The sequence below is a fragment of the Fusarium musae genome, chromosome 3 (assembly GCF_019915245.1).
Source record: "Fusarium musae strain F31 chromosome 3, whole genome shotgun sequence".
NCBI lineage: Eukaryota > Fungi > Ascomycota > Sordariomycetes > Hypocreales > Nectriaceae > Fusarium > Fusarium musae.
The window spans coordinates 2,649,479-2,673,575 of record NC_058389.1 but is presented as its reverse complement, the minus strand read 5'-3'; the positions used below and the strand labels follow the sequence as shown (position 1 = coordinate 2,673,575).

Below are 24,097 nucleotides of genomic sequence, written 5' to 3'. Positions count from 1 at the left end.
CTGTGGCTGGCCACTTTCATATTAGCTTCACAGGGCTACAATGGAATCGCCCTGCTAGCGAGAGTACCAACGGTATCCCTATTTTCATTCCCATTTCTATTGAGCCGTACATATGAATTTAGCCTGCACCTGTCACTTCCCGGATATTGATAGATTGCTTTCGACTTCGTATCTCGGTTTGAGGTTCTAGATTCTCCAAGTCACCTTAATTTTGCCGTGTGATGCAGCTTGATCCTCTATACTCGGGAACGGGACAGTCTTGCACTCCACCTCTGAATGCAATTGCCATTTGCTACTACTTGACTCTTTCGATGATATACACAACAAATGACCAGATGAGCTAGAACTATAGGGTTTCCCGCGAGGCCTCCCTTACCGACGTGGTTGATTGACAGACCATTTCCATTACCCGCACACGTAAGAACCTAAGCAGCTTCCCTCACACACGTCTTCGAGTTTCTGTCGACTCGTGATCAATACTTTTCCTTGCCCCAGCAAACATTGTAACAAAGGGAATAAACAGCAGTCCAGTTACACGCCAATAAACCATCTCAATGCAAATCTTTCTCCAACAGCTGCTGATGATCAACTGTAGTAAATGTGACAAGTACCACATCGGTGTCAAAACAGCTTATGTGATGGTAAAACAATTCAAATCTCCTCGGCGGGAAGTGCACCGCTCATGAGGGGGGCATCGTCCATGTCGTCGTCATCGTTTTCTTCCTCTGAAAGGGTGCTACTGCCAGCCCCACGCTCCAGTTCCTCGATGCTGTCAAGAGCCCGCACAAACTTCTCGCGCTCTCCCCTGAGTGTTCCCCGCCTGGCTGCGGTGTCAGAATCCTCCTCCATGAGTCTCTCGTAAACACTCTTGGCATCGGCTCCAGCAATGCCTAGCTTTCGGTCGAGATGGAAGGGCAAATTTCGTTGGATATGCGGTATCATGCCGTTTGTAATATGCAGCGCCACGGCATCCGCGAACCTCAGCGCTGCAAGGCGGTAGTAGCCTCTAACATAAGCTACCACTTCCAGCTCCCGCTCGAAGGAGTCCGGCCCGAGTTTTGTCAACTCGTTTTCACGTCGCTTTTCGTCGAGAACACGCTTCTCCTCCGTAAGACTTTCCCACGGAACGGGAGCACGACCATCCCCATACCCTGCAGCCTGCATACGCATTTGGTGGCGATAACGCGTTAAGAGAATCTGTTCATCCTTTTGATATCTGCGGAAGGCCTCCTGGTTGACAGTGAACAGGCCGTAGGTTTCGAGACGGTACACGAGGTCAAGCGCTCCAGCTGTTTCTCTGCGACGGTCGTTGAGATACTCTGTCAAAATCTTCCTGCACTCCCGGAAAATCAACCGTTTATTGAGGCTTGCAAACGACTTGGCCAGTGCCTGATCAAGCATATCATCCAGCAGGCTCATAACATGATCTAGAAATGCTTTCATGGGCCCTGACCATGGTTCAATGGCTTCTCGGCACATATCGTTATAGACTTCTTCAGTGATGATGTCAGGCACCCCAGCTCTAGTCTTAGACTTAATCTCATCACGAACTTGTCGAAGAGTCCTGAAGCCTCGCCCAACTCCACTAAAGGGAGTAAATGGGGCTGGGAAGAGTTGCCGACGGGGAGCAGGGGAGCCGGCCACGCTAGCCCTACTATCTTCAGGCTGCAGCGATCGCGAGGGAGTCCCTGCCGGGGTTTGCTCCATGCGAACTCGTTTAGAAGGAGTAATAGGCGGCGCCATAGCCCGTCGTTTACTAGGCGTATGTGGGTTGACGGCTGGCGCCACGGAACCTGCATCTGACTCATCATCAGAGATATCTACAACAGGAATGTCACTGCTATCTCGGAGGGTAAATTTTGGCTTCATGTCTAGCAGACAGTCGCGAAAGTTATCCGGAAGCGGAACAAAATGCTTTGAGAACTCGGAAGGCTTGAGTTGTGTCCGGGTTAGTTCACCAAACTCCATAACACTGGTCTGAACCTCAAGTTCAACATTGTCAGGGAGTTCTGGTAGCCTTTCGAGTTGCTCAACGATGTCATTGAGGCGCTGTCTTAGCTTCTGCTTGATATGGGGTAGACTGGTTAAAAAAATGTTAGCCTTGTTCCTAATATCGTGTGGGATAGACTCCTTTGGTTACCTTTTCGCAAATTCTTGCCCAAGCTTTTCCGACAGGAAATCCTTCAACTTTTCCACACCGCATCGCTCCGAAAACTCATAAAATGTCGCAGGCCATCGTTCGAGAGAATGATCCACAAAAACTAGCTCTTCCCATTTCTTGAGCTCATCAAGGTCTTTGCCCTGTGGCCGCGAAGTGATGAAATACCCCAGACCAGCAATATGAGCTTGTCCTCTCATGATAGCAAGCCATTGCTCATGATTGCCATTCTCTGGTATCAGATCAGCCTTGGTCAAAACGCCGATTGTCCTGTTAAGAGCGCCTAGTCTACGTATAAGACCAAAAGTTGAAGAATTCTCCGCATCGCTGTTCATTGGCATAGAACACATGATGATAGCAGACGGGTGCTGGATATACTCCTTCGACAGATTCCTTACGACACTAACAAGATAGTCGTCGCTTGCGTCGGCAGGGTTCTGGAAAATGCCAGGCATATCGTAGAAAGAAAGGTCGGGAAGGTTTGGACCTTTGATCTCGAGTGCAACAATATTCGGTGAAAACTTTGCAGCCACTGCTTCAGCGGCTCTGTCGATGGGGATTTTGACAGCCAGTGCACCCGAGCCAGGGATAAATAGCTCGTGACTCTTGTCATCATTGAGAATAGCGATTTGGGCCCATCTCAAAACATCTTCAATCTCACTGTGTTCGATCATGGTCTTGAACTCATGAGTCGCACTGGATGGTAGTTTGCGCCAGGGGAAGAAAGGATCTCTGTCAGTGACATCCCCCTCTGAAATGCGGCCACTAGGCGGAGGCTGATAGGAGTATGCTTTGCGTAGCGATACACGGCAAGAGGAATCGTGACTTCGTGATACCCTGATATGGAGCGGGCATCGTGTACATGTGCCTTCACTGCGAGGTAGGTCGAGATTTGCGAGACCTGACATCAAACTAGATTTTCCTGCAGACTGATCGCCAACAAGCACAAGCTCGGGAAGCGGGACATCGTGATCAACACCGAGCTGCTGGAGCTCACCCAGGGTGTCGTTGCACGCCTTGAGCTTCTTTCCGATGTCCTGGAAGGAGGTTTGAAAGAAGCTCCCATCCGTGGGAACGTTAGTTGGGCTTTCGGCTGCTGCGTTAGGACGCATCCTGAGTTCCCTTAGGAGAGGCTCAGGTTCAGTGATGCGTTCACTTGGTGTTGCTTAGGAAATCTTGTCAGTGTATGCGTTTGAGAGAGAAGATGAAAGTGGGCACTCACGGGCATCCGATCTATGATGATAGAAGGCCTGATCGGGCGGGATATAGCTGGTACTGCCACCGTAACTAGAGGGAGCAGGAGGAGCAGTGCGAATGTTGAAGTTGACAGTTCCAGAATCTGGCATAGAAGTATTATCCTCAGGATCTGGTTTGACACGAGGCCCGCGGCGTCTTGATGAGTGTGACATTCTTGTGGATGAGAGACTGTGGCTGGCGCGCGAAGACATTATTATTGCTGCAGTGGCAGCGGCACTGGCAAGGTCCGGCAAACAAATTGAATGAGTGATGCCTTAGTTAGAGCTCATGAAATTGGCCTATTGTTTTTCTGCTTCAGAGTAGACTGCAAAGCTGGAGCCTGGTTGGCCCGTGAGCACGCAAAACTGGCTGGAAAGAAAAAACGGGTGTATCGAAAAGCAGTTATAAGTGAAAGAGAATTGAATATGAAAGGATTGAGTGAAATTCACTGAAAAGTGTAGTATGGTATTAGACTAGACGTGTATATACTCCGTACGAGGTACAGAATAGGAGATGTTGAGCTGAAGTTTCATGAGACGTAGGTCGCAGATTGGCGGTTGGCAGCCTGGACTCCAATGCTTGCTTCTTTCTAGTGGCACTACCGTTGCTCTGGGGCAACACGCTGCCCCGATAATTCACGATAGAGCGTGACGGTTCTCAGAGTAATTGAAAGAGCGCAACCTTTCCGAGTGCATCTAAAAATCTTTTACGGTCATTTAGCAGAGTTTAGTGCAAGTTTCTGACATTTTTTGTACCAGTTGGTCTCTACTGAGAAGCCGGTGCTGCGAATATCATCCCCTGTCTTAACAGCAGTTATTGCTGCACGGAGTAGATGAGTTGTAGTCAGGAACAGCAGATAAAAAAGGAGGCTGGGACAGGGCTGCAGGTGATAACCCAAAGATAACGCGGTAGCGCGTCAGTGTTCCTCCCCTGAGCGGCAGTTGAATGAAGCCTTCTCCGCACTTGGACGTACCTTATCGTCGTGGTCAGTGCGCTCCAATCAAACCATTTTATTGTCTTCCGGCGGTTAGGTTGCTTATTGACTTTGTCTTGCTACGTAAGATGCCTTGAAGCGATAGAGCCTCCAGTGGATGAACAGTTCCCTAGAAGCGGGTAGTGGGTCTGTCACACAACGTCCCGTCCCCACATTCAGCCATCCATCTTATTCCCGTCCCCCGGAACTTCACTCCGACATTCATGCAAATGACTTCTATTGTTCAAAACTCGAGCAAATGGACAATTTGCGATCGACTCGAGCCCGAGCTCGCAAGCGCGAAAAGATATCCAATGCGTCAGTTCATAGCTTGTTCTATACCTTGTTAATTTAATTGACGCTGAGTAGCTGTATCGCCTGCCGCAACGGCAAGACTCGCTGTTCAGGGCTCCATCCTTGTGAAAGATGCATTAGACGTAAGGAAACCTGCGTCTTTGAAGAGAAGGAAAAGAAAGTAGCAGTATCTGTAGAGTATGTGAGCGGTCCAGGCAGATGAATCTTGCTAAGACTGACGGACTTAGTTACCTCGACCAATTACACGCCCGTATCGAGTCACTTGAGGCTCAATCACGCTCCGTCCAAGGTCTAGAGTCGAATACCGAAGCCCTCTCATCTGAATCAGTGCAGCTTAATGCACGGCATTCATCGAGAAATCCTCCACAAAGCCCCTTAGGCGAAAATAGGACGTCGTCGGTATGTATCACACTGTGAATGTTTCCTGTTCCTTGACTAAGTCTTGAGAAGAGATCGGAGCCCAATTCCCTAACAAATACTCTTGTCACTTCCGAGCCACAGATCAAGGTCCATCGCTATGGGCACGCTGGTGAGTCCGCCATTTCCTACCTTAAAGTAATTGACTCGCTTACCGTATTAGCCTACCTTGGGCACAGCTCAACTCTCAGCTTCAGTCGCAATGTCCGCAACCTTCTTCAACAGTCGTCCCCAATCGCAGATCCTGGGAGCGTATCTATGGAACGACAGGACATATCTTATACACGAACACTGCCGCCCATAGCTCTCGATCTGTCAAGCATCCCCTTCCCGAAGCTCTCGTATGCTGAATACTTGACCAACACGGTGATTGTGCACATCGGTTCTCTCTACTCCATATTTGATGCAGATGTCTTTCTTCAAAGAATGAGGAGATTTTACGATGACCGTGACAAAGCTTCGGAGAGTGGTGCAAGCCTATGGCACATTCAGATGCTACTTATACTGGCCTTTGGCAAGTCCATACAGTCCAGAGAACACTCAGAGATGGGCCCCTCCGGAATGAACTACTTCATACTCGCCATTGAAGCTATGCCGGATATTAGAAGGCTGTACGAGGATCCTTTGTTGTCAATTGAGGTTCTCTGTTTGGCTGCTTTGTTCATGCATGCGACCGATCTTCTACAGGAGGCCTATGTCACGGTTGGTCTGTGCAGCTTCAGTGTTCCTCCAACTAACTGGTCCTTAGATTGGCCAAGCCCTGCGAATTTCTGTCACCAAAGTTCTGAACAAAACATTTCCAGAAGCTTTGAGATCCTCAAACTTCGAGTACCAAAGGCGTCTCTGGTGGACAGTCTACTGCATAGACAGGAAGTGCGCGGCCATGCTAGGCAGTCCATCTGTCATGAGAGACGACGACATCTCAATTCCTTTCCCAGAAATAAAGCCGGGAGATGAGTCGAAAAATGCATTCGCTATCCATGCGATCCTTTCTTCTCACCTCGGCAAGATCCTTGATGGTGAGCTTCATGACCTATCCTGTGTGAATGTTAGCTCATCTAGAGGATCACAGCCATTTATGGAGTACACGATCAGCAGCGGAATTTCCTTCTTGAAGTGAAGTCAATCCTTTCTCGTGTTGCAGAAACCTACGTTATCCTACGTCAACATCTGCCGCTAGATGTGCAGCAACCAAGCCAACCAATTTCTCGCGAGTCTGCCACACTCCATCTTCTGCTCCACCAGGTATATTCCCCATTAAGACTATTCGGATCCGAACTAATTAGGTTCCAGTGTGTGATTTTGACTGTTAGGCCTGTTCTTTTCTCACTTCTCAAGCCTCTTCTGACATCAAATCCTGTAATGCCCGATGCTCGCCACTCTTCGTCGCCATTTGAGTCAATGCTGAAGATGTGCATCGAGTCTGCTGTCCAAATCCTCAAGATCATGTCAATTCTGAAGCAACAGATGATGTGTGGTGGGTTTGACAGCTCCTTCTGTGACTGTATATTATTGACTTGAGTCTAGATATCTTCTTGCCATATGATATCGATGCACTCTTTTCAGCGGCTTTCGCCTTGATTCTAATCGATATCATCCGGCCGGCAAATGAGCTGCTTTGGGACTTGCCCCAGGTTATGAACCTCCTTGGCGAGTTTGTATCACGGCGTGTAGCTCCAGCGCAAGCCTACAGATCCGATCTCGTGCAGATTCTAGAGCTACATACTAAATTACGAGGGAGCAATAGTCGCCAGCATCAGGACACTGGGAACATGTTTAATATGAACCTTGTTCCTGGCCTGGACGAATATGCTATAACCCAACCAGGGCAGTTAGGTATATCGCCTGACCCATTGTGGTCAAATATACGAGATGGAAATGTAGTTGGAGATCCCGCACACCCCGACACAATCCTTTCAGTAATTGACGATTTAAATGTAGAAGGTTTTGAGATATCAGACACTGATATGCTTGATAATGCGTGGATGTGGGATATGGACGACATGTCGACAAACATCTGAACTAAATACTCAATACTATGGTAGTCATGCATTCTGTCGAAATAACTCAATACAGCTACATCATCAGAAATTTTTTACAGCTTGTGATAGTCGTAATATTGGCTCCGATTTACACCGGAATCCTGTTCCGTAGATAAGTACGTATAGTGCGGAGCGGGATTCCGAGGCTTATTCTCGAGCAATATTTAAAAAATAAAAAATAAAAAGACTTCTTATAAGGGCAAGCACAAATTTCAACATCTTCTTTATCAACATCATGGCGCTTGCTTCCCGTTGTATTGCTCCAGTCCTGTCCATCCTACGGCCAGCAGCGCATGTACCCCAAATCAACATACACCCAAGAACTATCAATCACGGACATGGTCGCGCATTCTCAGCCTCGATTCGATCCTATGCAGCTATGGAGCACGTATTCTCTTCCAAGGCAGTCGCGCGTTCGTGTTATTTTTCACTATGTCTTTAAACCAAATGTTGACCAGCAGTGCCAGCTATTGGGCCATACACCCAAGCTATCAAAGCCAACGGCATGATCTTCCTGTCAGGCCAGATCCCCGCCGACTCACAGGCTAGGCTTATAGAAGGAACAATTGCTGAGAAGACGCATAAGATGTGTCAGAACGCAAAGGCTGTTCTAGAGGAAGCAGGTTCCAGTCTCGATAAGGCTGTTCGGATAACGGTGTGTTGCACATTTGATATTTCCAAGTCGTTTGCTGATGATGATGCAGGTTTACTTTCAGAATATGGATGACATGAAGGACATGAACGAGATATATGCCGAGTATTTTCCACACAGGCCTGCTAGAAGTGCATGCGAGTCCCCGAGACTTCCTGCTGGTGCAAGCATGGAGATGGATATCATTGCGTTGCAATAGACTTTCCGATACCCAATAGTATTGGATATTTCCAAACTGGCTAAGATGAACTCCTGACTAGTCCTCATAAAGTTGTCAAAATGGACATTTGCTATTGCTCTGCTTGATCATCACCTTCTTGAGTCTCACAAACCATTTCTGATGCTACATAGCTGATAAGCTCGGCCAGGTTCTTCGATTGCATCTACTATTAGTAATTAACATCGATTCACGCTAGGGCCACTATGTCAGATCTGACACAAGTCACACGCAACGAGCCGAGACAAATCATAATTCTAGTTCAACCGCCTATCTTATTTATGTCACCATCCATCTTGAAGGATGCGCTTAGCGGCGTGGCGAGTGAGATGAGTAGGGCCTCGGACCCTGTAATAAGTTGCAACAGTGTTGTTAGTGCTGACCGGACGCCAGGATGTTTCGTCTTTCGATCAGGCCTTGTGTCTGCAGATCATTCAATGATCCAGTATTTAACGATTGAGCCTCCGCCTTGAACCATTTGTCACAAGGCTGAAGGTAATTACCAACCCAAAAACAATATTGGCGATGGCTTCAAACACGCCCAAGACGCCATCTTCTGGCGCCTCACCTGGGAGCCTTCATCAGCCTGCTAACCCCGCAACTACCGGGCGGCAAGTAGGCCACGCAACAATTCCCCACGACCGACCCGTGGCCCTCATGACTTCAGGCGCTCCTTTGCTGAATCCACGTAGTTGCGTTACTTGTCGGAGGCGCAGAGTCCGATGTGACAAGACGATGCCCTGCAGCAACTGTCGGCGGGCTCAATGCGACTGCATCTACCCTGCTCCGGGCCGCGCACCACGTCAGACGCGGCTTGCGCCTACAGGTCCTGTCACTGGGCAGAGTGAGCGTGAGATGGATCTCTTGGATCGATTGCGGAAACTCGAGGGGCTTGTCCACGAGATGAGTGGTCAAGGTACAGCTAGTGAGAACGACACGGAAGTGCGCAATGGAGAATCACCACTCGCTTCAGAAAAGAGCAAGGGGGCAAAAGATGTTGTTCAAGCTGCCACTGAGAAGGTCAAGAGAGAGTCTGAGAGCACCGATTTCTCAAATGTCAACAAACAGCTTGGCCGCTTAGTACTCCATGATGGAGACTCCACACCGCGATACGTCAATAGTGGCTTCTTCGTGAAGCTCAACGATGAGGTACGATCTCCTTGACAATAGTGGGCATCACCTGACATGGACAGCTCGCTGAAATTCGCAACGAGATGGAGACTATGAACGAAGAAGAAGCCGAGTTTGAAGAGGATACGACTCCCGAGCAGTCCCCTCCACAGAACTTGGGTATTGAGCATGATCACCACAGCTTCCTTTTCGGCTACAGCTCTGCCGATGTTGATCTTACAGGCCTTCATCCATTGCCCGCGCAAGGCTCTTTCCTCTGGCAGATCTATCTCGAGAATATTGAACCTCTTGTCAAGGTGTTGCACATCCCCACCATGAGCAGACTCATGGCTCAAGTGAGACGCGGAGAGCATGATCTGCGTCCTGGAGATGAAGCGCTTGTGTTTGCCATTTATTATTCAGCTGTGACTTCGATGGAGACACAAGAGGTGAGCTCTCACTCACTCACACAAGATATGGACGCCGTCTCACACAATCTAGGTCGAAGCAAATCTCGGCGCTACTCAATCTCATTTCGTCTCTCAATTTCGTTTCGCTCTTGAACAAGCTCTAGCCAAGTCTAATCTTCTCAACACCACCAGCATGGCTATGCTGCAAGCATTTGTTATCTATCTTACCGTAGTCAAGTGTCACGATGATAGCAAGTTCGCTTGGACCCTTACCAGTCTCTGTGTCCGAATGGCTCAAGCCCTTGGTCTCTACCGTGATGGTCAGCAGCTTGGCCTCTCACCATTTGAGGTTGAGATGCGCCGTCGTCTTTGGTGGGCCATTGTGTCTCTTGACGTCCGTTCTGCTGAGGAAATGGGGTCCGATCTGATCATAGGCGACAAGACCTTTGACACTCAACTGCCATCAAACATAAACGACACCGATATCGACCCATCGTTCACCGAGACACCAACCCCTCGTCAGGGCCGCACTGACTCTGCCATTTGCCTCTCTCGTTATGAGATCACCGCCCTATCTCGAGGTTTATTCGCGGCCATAGCGCAAATGCGTCCTGTTGATCCTGAAGAGGTCGAAAAGAGTCTCGAAGAGCGCGAGCGCATGCTCATTGAAGTCTACGAACGCATGGAGGATAAGTTCCTGAAACATCTTATGAGGGAGGATGATCCCATCTTCTGGGTTGCTTCTCTCATTTCTAGAATCATGATGGCAAAGGTTGGCCTCATCATATATCAGCCCGTGCTCTTCCCCGGGATGGGTCCGCAGGTATCATACGAGATCCGAAGCCGGTTATGGCAGTCTTGTATTGAGATCGTCGAGTACAGCCACATTCTAAATATTGACCCCAGCTGCAGGCAATGGCGTTGGCTGTTCAAATCCTACCGGCAATGGCACGCAATCGCATGCATGCTTCTGGAACTCTCGAAACGGCCTTGGGGTGTCACCTCGGAGCGAGCCTGGGAAGCTGCCCAAATTCTCGACTATGATCACCCAATCGATGGCAGCAACAACACAAATCATACGGCTGCATGGATGCCTATTAAAAGGCTATTTACAAAGGCTAAACGACATCGTGAATCGGAGCTTGTACGATTACGCGCTGATCCCGAGGCAGCGAGACGTCTCGATCGTGAGGAGAGAATCAAACCTGTACTGGAACGTATTGGTCCTGCGCCAGGAATGGAGACCCGTATGTCAGAACTCCGAGCCCGATGGCGAAAGATATTTCGGCCGGGAGACTTCTCCGATGATACCGAGTACCAGAGCATTTTACCCAGCGCAGATCAACCTGGGCATCTTTCACAAGCCCAGCAACAGGCCCAGCAGTCACTCGACCAAATGAGTGTTTTTGACCCTAATACCTGGCAAAATCTTCACTTTGACAATCCAAACATCGCTATATACTACGATGGGGTTGATTCTGGAGCGCAGAGCATGGGTGGCCTACCAGGAGATAGTAGCCTTGGAAGTCTTTCAAGCATTGCATCGCCCGCCATATCAGGGACTGCATCTACAAATAGAAACGACAACGACCCTCAAGCACATGGAGGTGCTCGCATATCACCATGGCCAAGTTCAGATATGTTTCAGCACACTCATGATCCAGGTGCTCTGGCTGATATCGATGAGCTTTTCCAAAACAGAACCGGGCCCAATCCTGGTCTCGACTTAAACATGGACCCTGGCGAAGTTGATGATATTGATTGGCGGACCTGGGATGAGACTTTAAGGACATTGAGTAGGCCTGCAATGGATCAAATGGGTGCCGGCGCCGGCAGTTGGGGTGGCATGTGAGCGTAGTGAGCTGATAACGTTGCTCTCAGACTTATTAAACTCTGATCCCATGTAGTATAGTCTGCCAGGCTTCCACGATGACTGTGTTATGAGCCATGCTTCCTTTGACAACTAGCTACTCAAGATAAACTTTTGATTGCAGAACTATATCTATAGCACTTTGCCACTTTTGGCTTGCAACGAATCGTGGCTCCTCCTGTGTCCGTCTCTGGTAGAAGAAACTTCCAAATCATGAGGTTTGTTTCCAGTATTAACTCGTTTCTTTTGATAATTTCTTGATAAGACCATGCTAGAGTTAGTCTGATGAAAAACACTTCATGCCCAAGGCTAGCAACCCTTTTTTGATTTTGCATACTCTTGTGATGAGACTTTATCTATTTTCCTTGTAGTCTTTGAAAACTCAAGAGCTATATAAAACCCACGAAGGTTATATGCACATTTTGAAATCAATACCATTTCATGTTCTTCATCTGGTGTTGGTCGACTTCGATCAAACTTCGACGGCGATGCACTATAAGTCACATTATTTCTGTGACTGAGTGTACCTATGGTCTTTGAGGAACTGTTAGTCCATAACTTCGTGTTCACTTTGAACTCAATTGCGTGCATTTCACAAGACTATCTTTCATATATAGGCAAGTCCCTTTCGAGAAACCTTAATAAACAGCAATATTGTGGCTTATGAGAACGAAGCATTGTATGGGAAATTTTCAAAGTTACAAGAACGAAAAGCTTAACAGGACCTTCTTCCATACTTAAGGGCCATTGCATCCCATCTTCGATCTTTATACACTTTCTACTTCTTTATTCTTCCAGAGCATCTCTCTCCCTCCATTCCAAGAAAAAAAAACACATCTTTGATCTCAACATGAGCCACTTCAATGTGAAGGGCTCCAAGCTATGCTTGAAGAGCTATGATAACAACGGTGTTGTCAATAATATCTTCTTCATACAAAAGGATGTGCCATGCCCAAACCTGCTGGGAAAGCTGCAACATCTTGGGGTCGTTGAGGCGATAACTCCCGAAATGGCCGAGATGCAAATCTCCAGTTACTTCTTGCACATGTTCTTGTTAGTTCTTCTCAACTACTTCATTATCAGAAAGCAGCTCAACCCGAAGTCGAACGGCGATGCCAAGAACCAGAGGTCTGGCGATTCTACCACCAAGTTCAAGCCGCTGGCATGGATTCAGCGCAGTGCAAGGAACCGAGCTCATGCCGTCATGTTTTCGAGCTGGATGGTGATCCTTCAGTTCAGCCTCACCCACGATGCCTGCAGACTAGCGAGTTTTCTGACCTACCAAGCATATTTGGCGGATTTGGAATGGGAAAAGCCCTACGTCTTGAGCTTAATCATTGCCGCCATCCGCATTCTGCTTTTCACATTTGGTACACTTGGTAGCCTATGCCCAATGTACTATGCCATGAAGGCACAAAAGCAGTACATACTTGCTCTCATAAACCTTGAACTTTCACCCGAGCAGAAAATCAAGGACAAGAGTTTGGTGCCTCAAGAACTTCCAGCCCCTGCTCCTCCAACCTCTGTCCCTCAAGCATCTACTCCTCCAGCCTCTGCTCCTCGCCAGACTGCCCCTTACCTAGAGATAACCCGGGAGAGCCCCTACGAACGTGAGAAGCGTGCCATAGAGACTCCTCCTAAAAGGCGTACCCCAACTCCTGCCCTTCCTCCCCCCCTCCCTCCCAGAATCAACAACATCCACTCAATGACAACTGCTCAATATCCCACCTCTGCAGCTAGTCAGCAGGGTCCCAAAACACCAGATCTTCAACCGTTAAGTCCCTCGGTAGGACACGCGCCGCCGTCCTATACCGATTCAACCACGAACGGCGCAAACGACGATACCAACCAAGCCGCTTTTGATTTCATTAGACGGCTAAATGATCCCGCTATATCTCATCAACGCCAACGAGTCCTCAACAGGAGGCATGCTTCCAGCTCCACAGGAAGGGTACGAGTAGGACAAGTAGTGGAGGAAAATGCGACAAAGTCCTCAGATTCTCCAGGTCAACCTGAAGACTGGGAATATGTCCACCACGAAGAAGGAAAGTGAAGTCCCTAGAAGGGAAGCATAGGAATGGTTCGAAAATTTATGTGCCTAGGTAGACAGGCAGATAGGTGAAAACAAAAAAATTCAATATTCTACTCTAACTACCTATCTATCATATACTGTCATACAGACTCGAGCATCATCGAAGCAATCCTCCAGGACTGTGTCTGTCGCTAGACAAGCCCCGTTGGCTCAGTGGTAAAGCGTATCACTAGTAATGATAAGATCACTGGTTCGATTCCAGTACGGGGCAAGCGTGTAATCTTTTGTTGGTCCTTCTTTTTGTTACGCGTCTAAGCGTCTTCAATATTAATGTATGTGACTTCTTTGTGATACTTGTTTGGTGTCGAGGTGAAATTTTCCTTTTTGGGCGCAATGTTCAACGGGAGGTAAAACTTAAGTTGAGCAAGAGCTTTAGTGACCCTTCTTTACCTCCATGACGATCCATTTTTGCATGTGACAGAGCTCATCCTTCCAATTGGTAACCTACCTACCTAAGGTAGCTATTAATCGTTTCTCTCGCATCTACTCACGTAACTAGACGGGCTAGAAGCTTGGTATGGTATTGCGAAGGTTATTTGAATGCATTTTATGTATAATGCTAGGATCATCAAAGGTTGGAGGGCGCCACTCAGAACTGTAGGTTCAAATAAAGCAATGCGAAGCAGTAATGAGTGGGATTTATATATGTGTGTGCATGGTGCAAATAAAAGTGCTATTATGCATAATGTTGGCCCAAGGTAATCACCAATAAAACATTCCACCATTCAAGGTGTAATTTTGCAGGCGGAAGCTCTCTCTGCCCCCAAAGGCTCTCCCTATCTACATACCCTTGTTGCCATCGCCATCGCCGTCGCCATCATGTCTTTTCACCAGTGTCGTTTTCTCGATTGAACTTCCAGACTATTCTCGTAATATTTGTCGTATTTACTTGGTAGGTGCCTTGGGCTCACCAGACGCGTCGAGGACGGGCTTACCCCCTCGGTAGAACCACCAGAACCCACCGCCAATAGCGAGGGCACCGGCGACAAGAATTTTGTTACTGATAGTGAGTTATTAGCCCAGCTCATGCTTATCTCAATTCGTGTATCCATACTGGTTCTGGTCCTGTTTGGGCGGCTTCGCCTGGTACGGCTCGGAATCACGGAGGATGCTCGAAGTGCGGAGTCCTCGTTGGGCTGCAGGGAGAGGTCGAAGAACGACAGCAGAGCGAGCGACACGAGCGACGAGAGGAGACATTTTGACAGTCAATGAGTATATAATCAGCAATTGGCAAGATTGATAGTCGGTAATAAATCCGCAGATCTGGAGGAGGTGTTAACAACGGAGCTACCTAAGCTAAGGTAAGTATTAAGGAGGAAAACGCCTCCACTCGCGTCGGGAACTCGTCTCTCTTAAAAGAGGAGGAGGTGAATCGTTACTTGCGGGGAATTTCTTGCCGTCATTGATGAGTGACGAGACGCGCATGTCTGATATTATCCAGGTCTTTAGCAAGGTCACATCATGGTATTTGGAGAAGCTGTTTGGGGGCATGTAAGCCGCGCTGCGAGCCGCCACAGTACAGACGAGGGACTTGTCGAGTACACAAAGGAACCCCGGATTTTCCCCAGACGGCAGTCCGGTAGGTAGCATCTCCAGGGATGGGTACCCCTGGCTTGCGCGTCTTTGGCTTTTGACTGGATCAAGGTAGCCGTTGTGTCCTGAGATGGCGGGCAAGTGCGGAGAGGGAGGCTTGGAATCGGCTGATGAGTGTTGCATTGGCTTATTGATGGAGGGGCTTTTGCATGTTGTCTTAATTGGCCTGTTCACCGCCTCAGCCGCCCTCTTGTTTGGTGGATGGCTGTTTTCGCATTGATTCTCAAAGTTATATATCCTCAACATTGATTCTATTCATACATACAGTTCCCAAGAGGTTGAGAATGGGTCCATTTCTATTCTGATCCATCAATACCCACTGTCTAGCAGGGGTCCATCTTCGGCAGCTAAAACTTGACCCACTCGATTTGAAGATCTCAAGATGAGGTTTAAAATGTTGTTGGTTCACGATGCAAAGATTGTCACAATTGAAAAGGTTGAGGAGAACATTATCAATCGAGCCTTGTGTACTATCAATCTAGTAGTAATTAGCCACATCAAATATTTAAATACTACTTGTCGAGGGGCTATCGATTCCACACAATCAAAAACAGGAAACGGAACGGTTCGTTCCATTCCCGCTTCTTGGCAACCTGCAGACCACTACACATTTGCAAACTTTCAACCACTCGAATTTCAAATATCCTAGGCATTTTCTCTCTACTTTGAAAGGAATATCTCACAATGATTATGTTACAATGGAACTGCTTGATACGAAAGGGGAACCGAATACCTGTGCTTGTTATTGTGGTGACTAACATCCATCTGAAGCTGTGAATTGGTTTCTGGCGTACCCAAGGTACATATTACATGAATCATCCATGAATTTTAGTAGCTCATAGAGTTAGACAAGACGGTTCACTTGATGATTGATCGTAAAGAATAATAATAGCAAGTATTATTCGTATCTATCATGCTCTTGAATCTGTCACAAATCACCTAGTTCGACGAAATCTACAGCTTACCAACAACACTCAAGACTAATAGCCCTGGAGCTACAACCACCATCATCGCGTATTTGTACATACAATGGAGAGACCTGGCTGTGGAATGTCAATAATTTCAATCTTCTTTTCTTGTCTGGTTGCATCCAACATCGCTTATTCAGGTTGCAACGATCCGATCAGATGTATGACCTTTTGATCGCATTTGCAATCGCGTAAACTTCGGGTTCTGAAACAATTGAGTAAAGGACACCAAGCCGTTTTACCAAACGTCACCAAACCATATCTCAAGCCTCCGTCTAGTCAAAGTCGTTTCTCATCTCTCCCTAGGTATCTAATACAGGGTAAGCCCCTGACTCAGCTGAACCCCTATATTCCCACGTGCATACCCACCCCCACCTAACCTCACCGTTCCCGCCCATCAACAGTTTCCCCTTTCGGTCACCGCCTTCAATTCTCCAAAGTGTCCCCTCCACTCACTCCCCTCCCAGCAAAACACAGAGATCAAGCTCAACTTTACCTCCCCCTACGAGCTTCTTCTCCCTCTCTTCTCCCCAATTCCCACTCTTCATCACACCACAGCAATCATGTCCCTCCACGTCCCCATGGCCCATCGCACCAAGGACCAGGGCGCCACAAAGGCCGTCATCCTGGTATAGCTTCACCCTCTCCACCCCTCTATAAACTTGCTCTTCTAACAGAGTAATTGTTCTAGGTCGGTGGTCCTTCTCGCGGCACTCGTTTCCGTCCTCTCTCTCTCGACGTGCCCAAGCCTCTATTCGAAGTCGCTGGCCATCCCATCATCTGGCACTGCCTCTCCTCCATCGCTCGCGTCCCCAACAAGCAGATCCAGGAGGTCTACATCATTGGCTACTACGACGAATCTGTCTTCCGCGACTTCATCAAGGACTCCGCCAAGGAGTTCCCCGCCATCACTATCAAGTACCTCCGCGAGTATGAGGCTCTTGGAACCGCTGGCGGTCTCTACCACTTCCGTGATGCTATCCTCAAGGGTCGCCCCGAGCGTCTCTTTGTTCTCAACGCCGATGTTTGCTGTTCGTTCCCTCTTGACGAGATGCTCAAGCTTTTCAACGATAAGGATGCTGAGGCTGTCATCCTCGGAACACGTGTGAGCGACGAGGCGGCGACAAACTTCGGTTGCATTGTCTCCGATTCTCACACCCGCCGTGTTCTGCATTACGTCGAGAAGCCCGAGTCGCGAATCAGCAACCTGATCAACTGTGGTGTCTACCTTTTCTCCACCGAGGCAATCTTCCCCTCTATCCGCTCCGCAATCAAGCGCCGCCTCGACCGGCCCTCTCGTCTCGTCTCCTACCCCTCTTCCGATAACCTCGAAAACAGCTTCGTCCTTCCCGATGACGACGATGACGACGAAGAAAAGAAGAGCGAGGTTATTCGCCTGGAGCAGGATATCCTCTCTGATATGGCCGACAACAAGCAGTTCTACGTTTACGAGACCAAGGACTTCTGGCGCCAGATCAAGACTGCTGGCTCTGCTGTTCCTGCCAACGCTCTCTACCTCCAGAAGGCTGCGCAATCCGACCACAGCGAAGAGCTTGCCACTCCTAGCGCAAACATCGTCCCTCCCGTCTTCATTCACCCTACAGCCGAAGTGCACCCCACTGCTAAGCTCGGCCCCAATGTAAGCATTGGCCCCCGTGCTCACATTGGCGCTGGCGCCCGTGTCAAGGAGAGTATCGTGCTCGAGGACTGCGAGATCAAGCACGACGCTTGCGTTCTCTACTCCATCATTGGCTGGGGTAGCCGCGTTGGTGCCTGGGCTCGAGTTGAGGGTACCCCTACCCCTGTTGGCAGCCACTCGACCAGCATCATCAAGAATGGTGTCAAGGTCCAGAGCATTACCATCCTTGGCAAGGACTGTGGTGTCGGCGATGAGGTCCGCGTGCAGAACTGTGTCTGCTTGCCCTACAAGGAGTTGAAGAGGGTAAGTTCCCAACTCGAATTATTCGATGATCAGCCCGCTAATAGAGTTACAGGATGTCACCAACGAAGTCATTATGTAAACGAAGCTCGTTTCTACAATCTAGACTAGTGCAAAAAGTTTGCGTTTGATCTTCTTTGAAAGAGGCGCCATATATCCTTAAAAGTTGAGGCCATCAAAGCGTAATGGAGGGTGTATATAGGAGTGATATCTGAGGAGCAAAACTGCTTCCCATCAGCTCACATCAAGAGGAATGACTATTCAGTAAAGCAAGTAAACAGCGATAATGGACTTGTATTCTTGTCCAAGCCTCTCCACTATATTTTCAACGTGGAAGTTGTGATTTCCGGTAAACAACATTTCCGTCCTCTCTGGTCTTGATCTAAGATTCACGTTTCTATAATCAGGGGTATACTGCATACCACACCTCCTCAGAAGTGGGCATTTTTCCTATCGCCAACCATACCTACCGGGGTACGCAGAAAGTGATAACCACTCAGACCGGCTATGCAAGCTCTTCTATCTATCCAAGAAATGTACCAATGAGATCCTGGCTATATGTAATGTTACTGCAAGGATGCGTGATTCATGTCTTCGTTCGACTTCATAATAATGAAATCCCGAATACGAAATTTTGTATTCGAGTGTATAAGGTGGTTTGAATGATATATATATCGAAAAGATCAATCGTCTCTCTTAAAGTTTGATCGAGATGGCGTTCTGGGCAGTAGTGGTGTGCTTGGTCGACTCGTGGTCAAACCCATAGGGCTATCCATGGGATTGACAGTCAGTCGGTTCGCCAAATTACGAGGGGTTTGTAAACTCTCAATAGCCGGTTTCTCGAAGCTATGAATCTGGATTGGTGGAGGACGACGGATAGCCCTATCTGAACCATTGTAGATCCAAGTAGAGAGGAGAACCAGGAATGTGCCAATGACAAACTGCAGGCTGTGTTAATATCCATGCGATAGGTCACGATAAGGGAACTTACTGTTGCCGACACCTCGAACTGGAATAACATCATGCTGATCAAGAAGCTAATGACAATGCTGATACTCGTCGCAAAGTTCTTGACAATATTGTCCGTATCCCGAATTACAACACTCGCCAACATGCCACCGGCAGCTTGGAGCACAACGGCACTCCACACAACCCAATTGTAGCCCTCAAAAAAGCCGTGTTCGCTGATTCCCTCACCGTCCTGCCAAATTACACCACCGAGGCCGGCAGCAAAGATGGAGTAAAAGCTTAGCTGAACGTTTCGGATCCAAACACTGGCTTGAGTGGGACTCTCTTTGAGTAACTTTTCGAAGTAGACACCAGTCAAGCCGGATACGGTAGCAGCGACAAGGACAGAGACCAAGCCAACCGAGTAATTCATAAGAGGATCCAGTGGCGGCAAATCATGGTCAATGCCTTGATAGGTAGCAGAGCGTTTGGCTAGATGTCCAGCCTGGCTGTTATCCGTGGGTACGTGTCCAAGCTCATGCAGCGAGCGAGGGAAGAAATGGTCCGTCATGTGGCGGAGAGGAATGCTGGATGAGCTCGAAGATGAGCCGGCTTGAGGGAGTGACACAACACATACGCCCAGCGTCAAGATGATGAGGGCAAGCCAGCGCTTGGGTCCCAAGTGCCGTCGCAGCAGTACAACACTGAACAATGCTGTGATGAGAATCTTTGGGGGGGAAAAGTCAGAACGTACTCTAACAGGGCTTGCTTTGCCAAGACCAATATGACTGGGTGGTGAGACATACCTTGAGCTGATACAGCACCTGAAAGTGCACCGCATCCAAGTTACCCACAGCGACATACTGCAGCATATTCTGCAAGGTATAGAAAGCAGCTGTCAATGCAAGTTTCCACCCATCACCTGCAAAAACAGAATTATAGATTTGCTCGAAAAGGACTGTTGCGGGTGTCGTAGGAGCCAAGGTCTTTGAGGTATCGTAGATGGCCAAGGATAGCGAAACGGCGAGCTTGATGATCTCGTTCAGGAAGACGGCGGTCGAAGTAAAGTAGCGGTGATCGCCACTCGGAGGCATAACGCGAGAGTAGTGCATAATCTGAAGGCAATATTAGCTGAGCCTAGGATGATGCGCTGCGACAAAAACCTACCAAGATAAGGGCTGAGTTTTGAAAAGTCAACTGGAATAGCACGTCAGTACCAGAGTCATGGAATCTGTGTATTACCAAACAGCATAGTAAGAAACCAGGTGTGAAGTTCGTACCGTTGTTAAAGCCCACTGCTTCTTGTTCAGACCAAGGAAGCCACCCTGGCTAGCAGGCGGCGCCTTGGGGAAGGCCTCCAGTATCGCCATTGTGAAGTGGAAAGAAGAGCTGAGTTCGTCGATATGATGTAAAGGAGTGTGATATAAAGAGAATTGGCCAGTAGTAAGAGAGCAATGCGCCCTGAAACCGCGATGGGGGCTTTGCGACACTGGCTGGGAAGACGATGCGACAATGGGCGAAATTCGAATTCTTTACGATGGCTCGGGCGCCAACCAACCACGTCCACCGATTTTTTGGGTTCTTTTTCGTTTGTTAAAGTAGAATGATACAATATCGAGTATTCGGATCGCGTGTCAATCTTGTAAATGTTTCTGTTGCAGATCCAAGGGCCCCTCCGCGATCGCAATCGTGCACTGCCAAGGCTCGGGAGCCAATGCCTTGCAATATCGTCACTGCCAGTCGACGTCGGATATCCGTGCTCGTTATTCGTACTTCTCGAAGTGGCAGAAGATAATCTTAAAGAGCTTCTACACATAGAAGAAATGAAGGAGAAAAAGGACAAAAGGGGAAGAAAGAGGCGGGGAGCACCTTCAAAAAAAAGGAAGTCTCCGTTCTTTACAGAATAGGATAAGGCAGGTAGGTAGGCAGGAAGGATACAGTGACCCTGGGGTAGTGCAAGGAAGGAAGCACCACAGCCGTCCAGCCTACTACAATGGAAGGAACTGTGAACCTGAACCTGAACCCCTTGCCTTACTTCCTGTTGGTTTTTGTCATAAAAATAGGACCCAGACCTAGGTATGTCCAGCCAGGTAAGGCAGGAAGGCATGTGGCAGTTGGTGCATCTTCCTCCCCACTGGCCAAGCTACCTAGGTACCTAGGTAGACCGTAGATGTATGGGTGGGCGGGGATCTGACAGAGCAGGAATCAGGGGCAGATGCATCTTTGGAAGTGTTTTCAGCAGGGCAGGGAATGAGAACTTCATGTTTGAGAGACGGGATTGGTTGAGTTCTCAATGCACTTTACTTAGCAATAAGAGCAGTAATTAGATAATTTTCAATAAATCGTTAATAAACCTTTACAATTTTCAACGTTGCAGTCATTAACTCTAATAACCCCTGTTTAAGTTGCCCCGGCCCCTTTATTATCCCTGCCCCCGTGCCTTTTTATTCATGCCAGGAACCAAGAGGGGAAAAAAGCTTTGCAACAGGCGGATACCGGTAGATTTAACCGAAAATCTTGTCTGAGACTCTGTCTCTTGCTCTCATTTTATAGCAAGCGACAAATCTATCCACAGGCGGTGGAAGACCAAGTCGCATCCCTGTTCGCTTCATAGCATGACCAGAGAGTATCAAAACCGTGAATCATCAGTATGAAAAGGCCGAGGTTGTAATAAGCTACTCAACCTCTAGTACAGCTACTAAACGAGGCTATACGGAGTATGTATGCTCAAATACGATGTGGTCAATCACCTTCCAATTTCAACATAAATCTCTCCAAGCCAAATCAATCTCACTTCGGATCTTGAACTAAATTCGTCGTTCCCCTCCCCGGCTCCGATCCCACCGGCGCCGATCGTCATCCAAACCCCACAAACTCCGCAGCTCTTCTCATCAAACATGTCCAAGCACAAAAAACCCAACCTGCTATGTTTTGTTTCGTACCTCATTTGCTTCCAGGGAATTACATCCTTTACTAACATGATATGTTTCGACGTCGACAATCCCCAGCTTCACACATGCTGTATTTCTTAATGGCGTCATTTATCTGACTACCTAGGTAGACTTGCCTGCTTCTGCACTGCTTAGTGACGTACATTGTGCGTCTTCCAGATATCATATATGCAGAACCACCAGCCACGTAGGAAGGACATCCGTCCGTCCATCCATGACTTTTTACGTCAAAACCGCACCTCAGACGCTCTACGACTGTCCCCATGTGTGTGGCATCTGCCGCCGCCCGACGCAGGCGCCTTTTTCCTGGGTCCAGCCAAAACGTCTTGTCTCAGCTGTGCCCAAAGGCCCCCTCCCGTAATACATTATACAACATTTACATTCACCGCTCTGATGGTGTGGTTTCTCACTCACTAATGCGCATACAATCTCATCTGAAAAGCAAACCTCATCTTTTCTTTGTACTGCCTCGGCCCGCGAGGCGGTGAGCCCAATTGTCTGTACATGTTGTACCCTGATCCTAAGTTGTCCCTTCAATCATTTTGCAAACAACTAAAATCTGTTTCCCACCCATATCCTGCAAATCCTGGAAATCCAACTATCATTTGTCCCCAAAACCAAAAAAAGCTACATCCTTCAGCCTCATCCGCCACGTCCTTTCCCATCCACGTGTTGCCTGATATCAAGTGCGGGTTCTCGGACTGTTCGCTCACGTCTGGCGTCATTGACTCCCAATTTTCGTGAAACGATTTATTTTCCTCTTCAGCATCACTCTCGTGCTTGACACTGTTGCCTGAGTCAGTGATTTCATAGCCCGCGATGCTTTGATCACCATCTGGAATAGCTCCGACTCCGGTTGGCTGGATGGTAAGCTGAGTGCGAAGTTGCATATTCTTAGTGCCAAAGTTCCAGACACTCTCCCGAGGCAGGAACATACTCGCGCTCAAGCTGTGCACCGGGACGGCGTCGATCCGGCGATACTGAAAGTCGCCCGCGCTGTCGAGATGGTGGAAGAAGGCTGCGTGATGAGGGCTGCGGAAGAAAGCTAGGGATCCAATGTCAAATGTTGGATAAAGACTGCTGCCGTAAACTTCACTTAGCCAAGTCGCAAAGGACCCACCAATCCGAGATGCTCCCTCTCCTTCATTCTTGGTATTTCTGTCGTGGGCCGTCTCATCCTGTGACCTATTAGTGTCCGAGCTGTGTTGACCACCAGGGCGGCTCTCCTAAATGATCCGCGACCTCAGTTTGTCACTGCCCTCGTCTACCGATCCTTCACAGCTGTCATACGATGAGCTTGACTGAATAGCGAGACCTGCGCCGTTTTCAATAAGCCATGTGATATCAGCCTCTTCATGAAGGAGCTCTGGGTGCTTGTCAATGAAAGACTTGACGCGAGAGAGTTGATACAAGTTGGCTTGGCCAAGGACAGCTCGGTTGAAACCATAGGCAATACCGTTGTCTCGCATGTAACGGAAGACATCGAAAGGAATGTCTTGGCTCAAAGAAGCCTGCTTGTGTCAGCTCCTGATCAATTTTCGATGCATCACTGTGACTGTCTCGGGAACCACTTACGCCTGGATCGACTCTCCAGAACCATTCATAGTTGTGGAGACGTCTCTCGTTAGCAAAGGGAGCCGAGCTCCATCGTTTCATCTGGCGGATGTCGGCGATGGGCTTATAGGTCTTCGGGTTGCCGTCAGGGTCGACTCCGTGGGAGTCCGAAAGTCGAGAGTGATCAGTCCAGTCGGGCATATTCCAGTTCTCCTCAGGAATAACTTCGAAGAAACAAGTAGCATTTGTAGCGCTGGAAGTGAGCTCCTTGAACCTATTAGGAAGATCTTGGATGCTAAAGAAAACCCAGTCGTACAAGTGGCGGTTATTGAACCTGTCCTCGATCTGTTGAATACTGTAGAGTATAGCACTCATATCGTCTTCTTGGACGAGGGTCACCAAGGCTGCCTTGATGGGGGCATCGGCAGAAGAGGGCAGGGCTGAGCCACACACGAACAGGGTGAAGTGAAGAAGGGTTAGGGCCCCTGCCCACCAAGGAGTGAAGCGGCGGGCTTTTGCCATGATAAAGGTGGAGAAAAGGTTCAACGTTCAGGGGAAGAATTGACAAATGCCTTGAACGAAGAAAGGACCGGAAGGGTTAAAGGCCGTAAAGATGAAGGCTATTGAGTACCTTAGGTAGATGAAGTGCAGG

General features: G+C 48.4%; 9 protein-coding genes and 1 non-coding gene across 10 annotated transcripts; 6 read left to right on the top strand and 4 right to left on the bottom strand.

Moving 5' to 3' along the window:
• Window positions 1–651: 651 nt before the first annotated feature.
• J7337_004277 (uncharacterized protein) lies at window positions 652–3,567 on the bottom strand (the record flags this gene model as incomplete). Its single annotated transcript, XM_044821972.1, has 3 exons — window positions 652–2,080; window positions 2,141–3,323; window positions 3,381–3,567. 3 exons carry the CDS (start codon window positions 3,565–3,567, stop codon window positions 652–654), a joined length of 2,799 nt encoding a protein of 932 aa, XP_044683305.1.
• Window positions 3,568–5,199: 1,632 nt separating this feature from the next.
• On the top strand, window positions 5,200–5,911 carry J7337_004276 (uncharacterized protein; the record flags this gene model as incomplete). Its single annotated transcript, XM_044821971.1, has 3 exons — window positions 5,200–5,211; window positions 5,325–5,801; window positions 5,903–5,911. 3 exons carry the CDS (start codon window positions 5,200–5,202, stop codon window positions 5,909–5,911), a joined length of 498 nt encoding a protein of 165 aa, XP_044683304.1.
• A 1,735-nt stretch (window positions 5,912–7,646) lies between these two features.
• Window positions 7,647–7,992, top strand: J7337_004275 (uncharacterized protein; the record flags this gene model as incomplete). Its single annotated transcript, XM_044821970.1, has 2 exons — window positions 7,647–7,796; window positions 7,846–7,992. The coding sequence occupies 2 exons, from the start codon at window positions 7,647–7,649 to the stop codon at window positions 7,990–7,992; spliced, it is 297 nt and encodes a 98-aa protein (XP_044683303.1).
• A 753-nt stretch (window positions 7,993–8,745) lies between these two features.
• On the top strand, window positions 8,746–11,382 carry J7337_004274 (uncharacterized protein; the record flags this gene model as incomplete). Its single annotated transcript, XM_044821969.1, has 3 exons — window positions 8,746–9,159; window positions 9,204–9,569; window positions 9,622–11,382. The coding sequence occupies 3 exons, from the start codon at window positions 8,746–8,748 to the stop codon at window positions 11,380–11,382; spliced, it is 2,541 nt and encodes an 846-aa protein (XP_044683302.1).
• An 868-nt stretch (window positions 11,383–12,250) lies between these two features.
• On the top strand, window positions 12,251–13,453 carry J7337_004273 (uncharacterized protein; the record flags this gene model as incomplete). The annotated part of the gene is made up of 1 exon (XM_044821968.1): window positions 12,251–13,453. One exon carries the CDS (start codon window positions 12,251–12,253, stop codon window positions 13,451–13,453), a length of 1,203 nt encoding a protein of 400 aa, XP_044683301.1.
• A 178-nt stretch (window positions 13,454–13,631) lies between these two features.
• Window positions 13,632–13,703, top strand: J7337_004272. Its single transcript has one exon. It is a non-coding gene; the product is annotated as a tRNA-Thr (tRNA).
• Window positions 13,704–14,377: 674 nt separating this feature from the next.
• J7337_004271 (uncharacterized protein) lies at window positions 14,378–14,689 on the bottom strand (the record flags this gene model as incomplete). The annotated part of the gene is made up of 2 exons (XM_044821967.1): window positions 14,378–14,492; window positions 14,547–14,689. The coding sequence occupies 2 exons, from the start codon at window positions 14,687–14,689 to the stop codon at window positions 14,378–14,380; spliced, it is 258 nt and encodes an 85-aa protein (XP_044683300.1).
• A 1,927-nt stretch (window positions 14,690–16,616) lies between these two features.
• Window positions 16,617–18,074, top strand: J7337_004270 (uncharacterized protein; the record flags this gene model as incomplete). Its single annotated transcript, XM_044821966.1, has 3 exons — window positions 16,617–16,682; window positions 16,745–17,995; window positions 18,048–18,074. 3 exons carry the CDS (start codon window positions 16,617–16,619, stop codon window positions 18,072–18,074), a joined length of 1,344 nt encoding a protein of 447 aa, XP_044683299.1.
• A 601-nt stretch (window positions 18,075–18,675) lies between these two features.
• On the bottom strand, window positions 18,676–20,310 carry J7337_004269 (uncharacterized protein; the record flags this gene model as incomplete). Its single annotated transcript, XM_044821965.1, has 4 exons — window positions 18,676–18,933; window positions 18,984–19,667; window positions 19,747–20,055; window positions 20,221–20,310. The coding sequence occupies 4 exons, from the start codon at window positions 20,308–20,310 to the stop codon at window positions 18,676–18,678; spliced, it is 1,341 nt and encodes a 446-aa protein (XP_044683298.1).
• A 2,807-nt stretch (window positions 20,311–23,117) lies between these two features.
• On the bottom strand, window positions 23,118–23,967 carry J7337_004268 (uncharacterized protein; the record flags this gene model as incomplete). The annotated part of the gene is made up of 2 exons (XM_044821964.1): window positions 23,118–23,402; window positions 23,467–23,967. 2 exons carry the CDS (start codon window positions 23,965–23,967, stop codon window positions 23,118–23,120), a joined length of 786 nt encoding a protein of 261 aa, XP_044683297.1.
• Window positions 23,968–24,097: the final 130 nt, after the last annotated feature.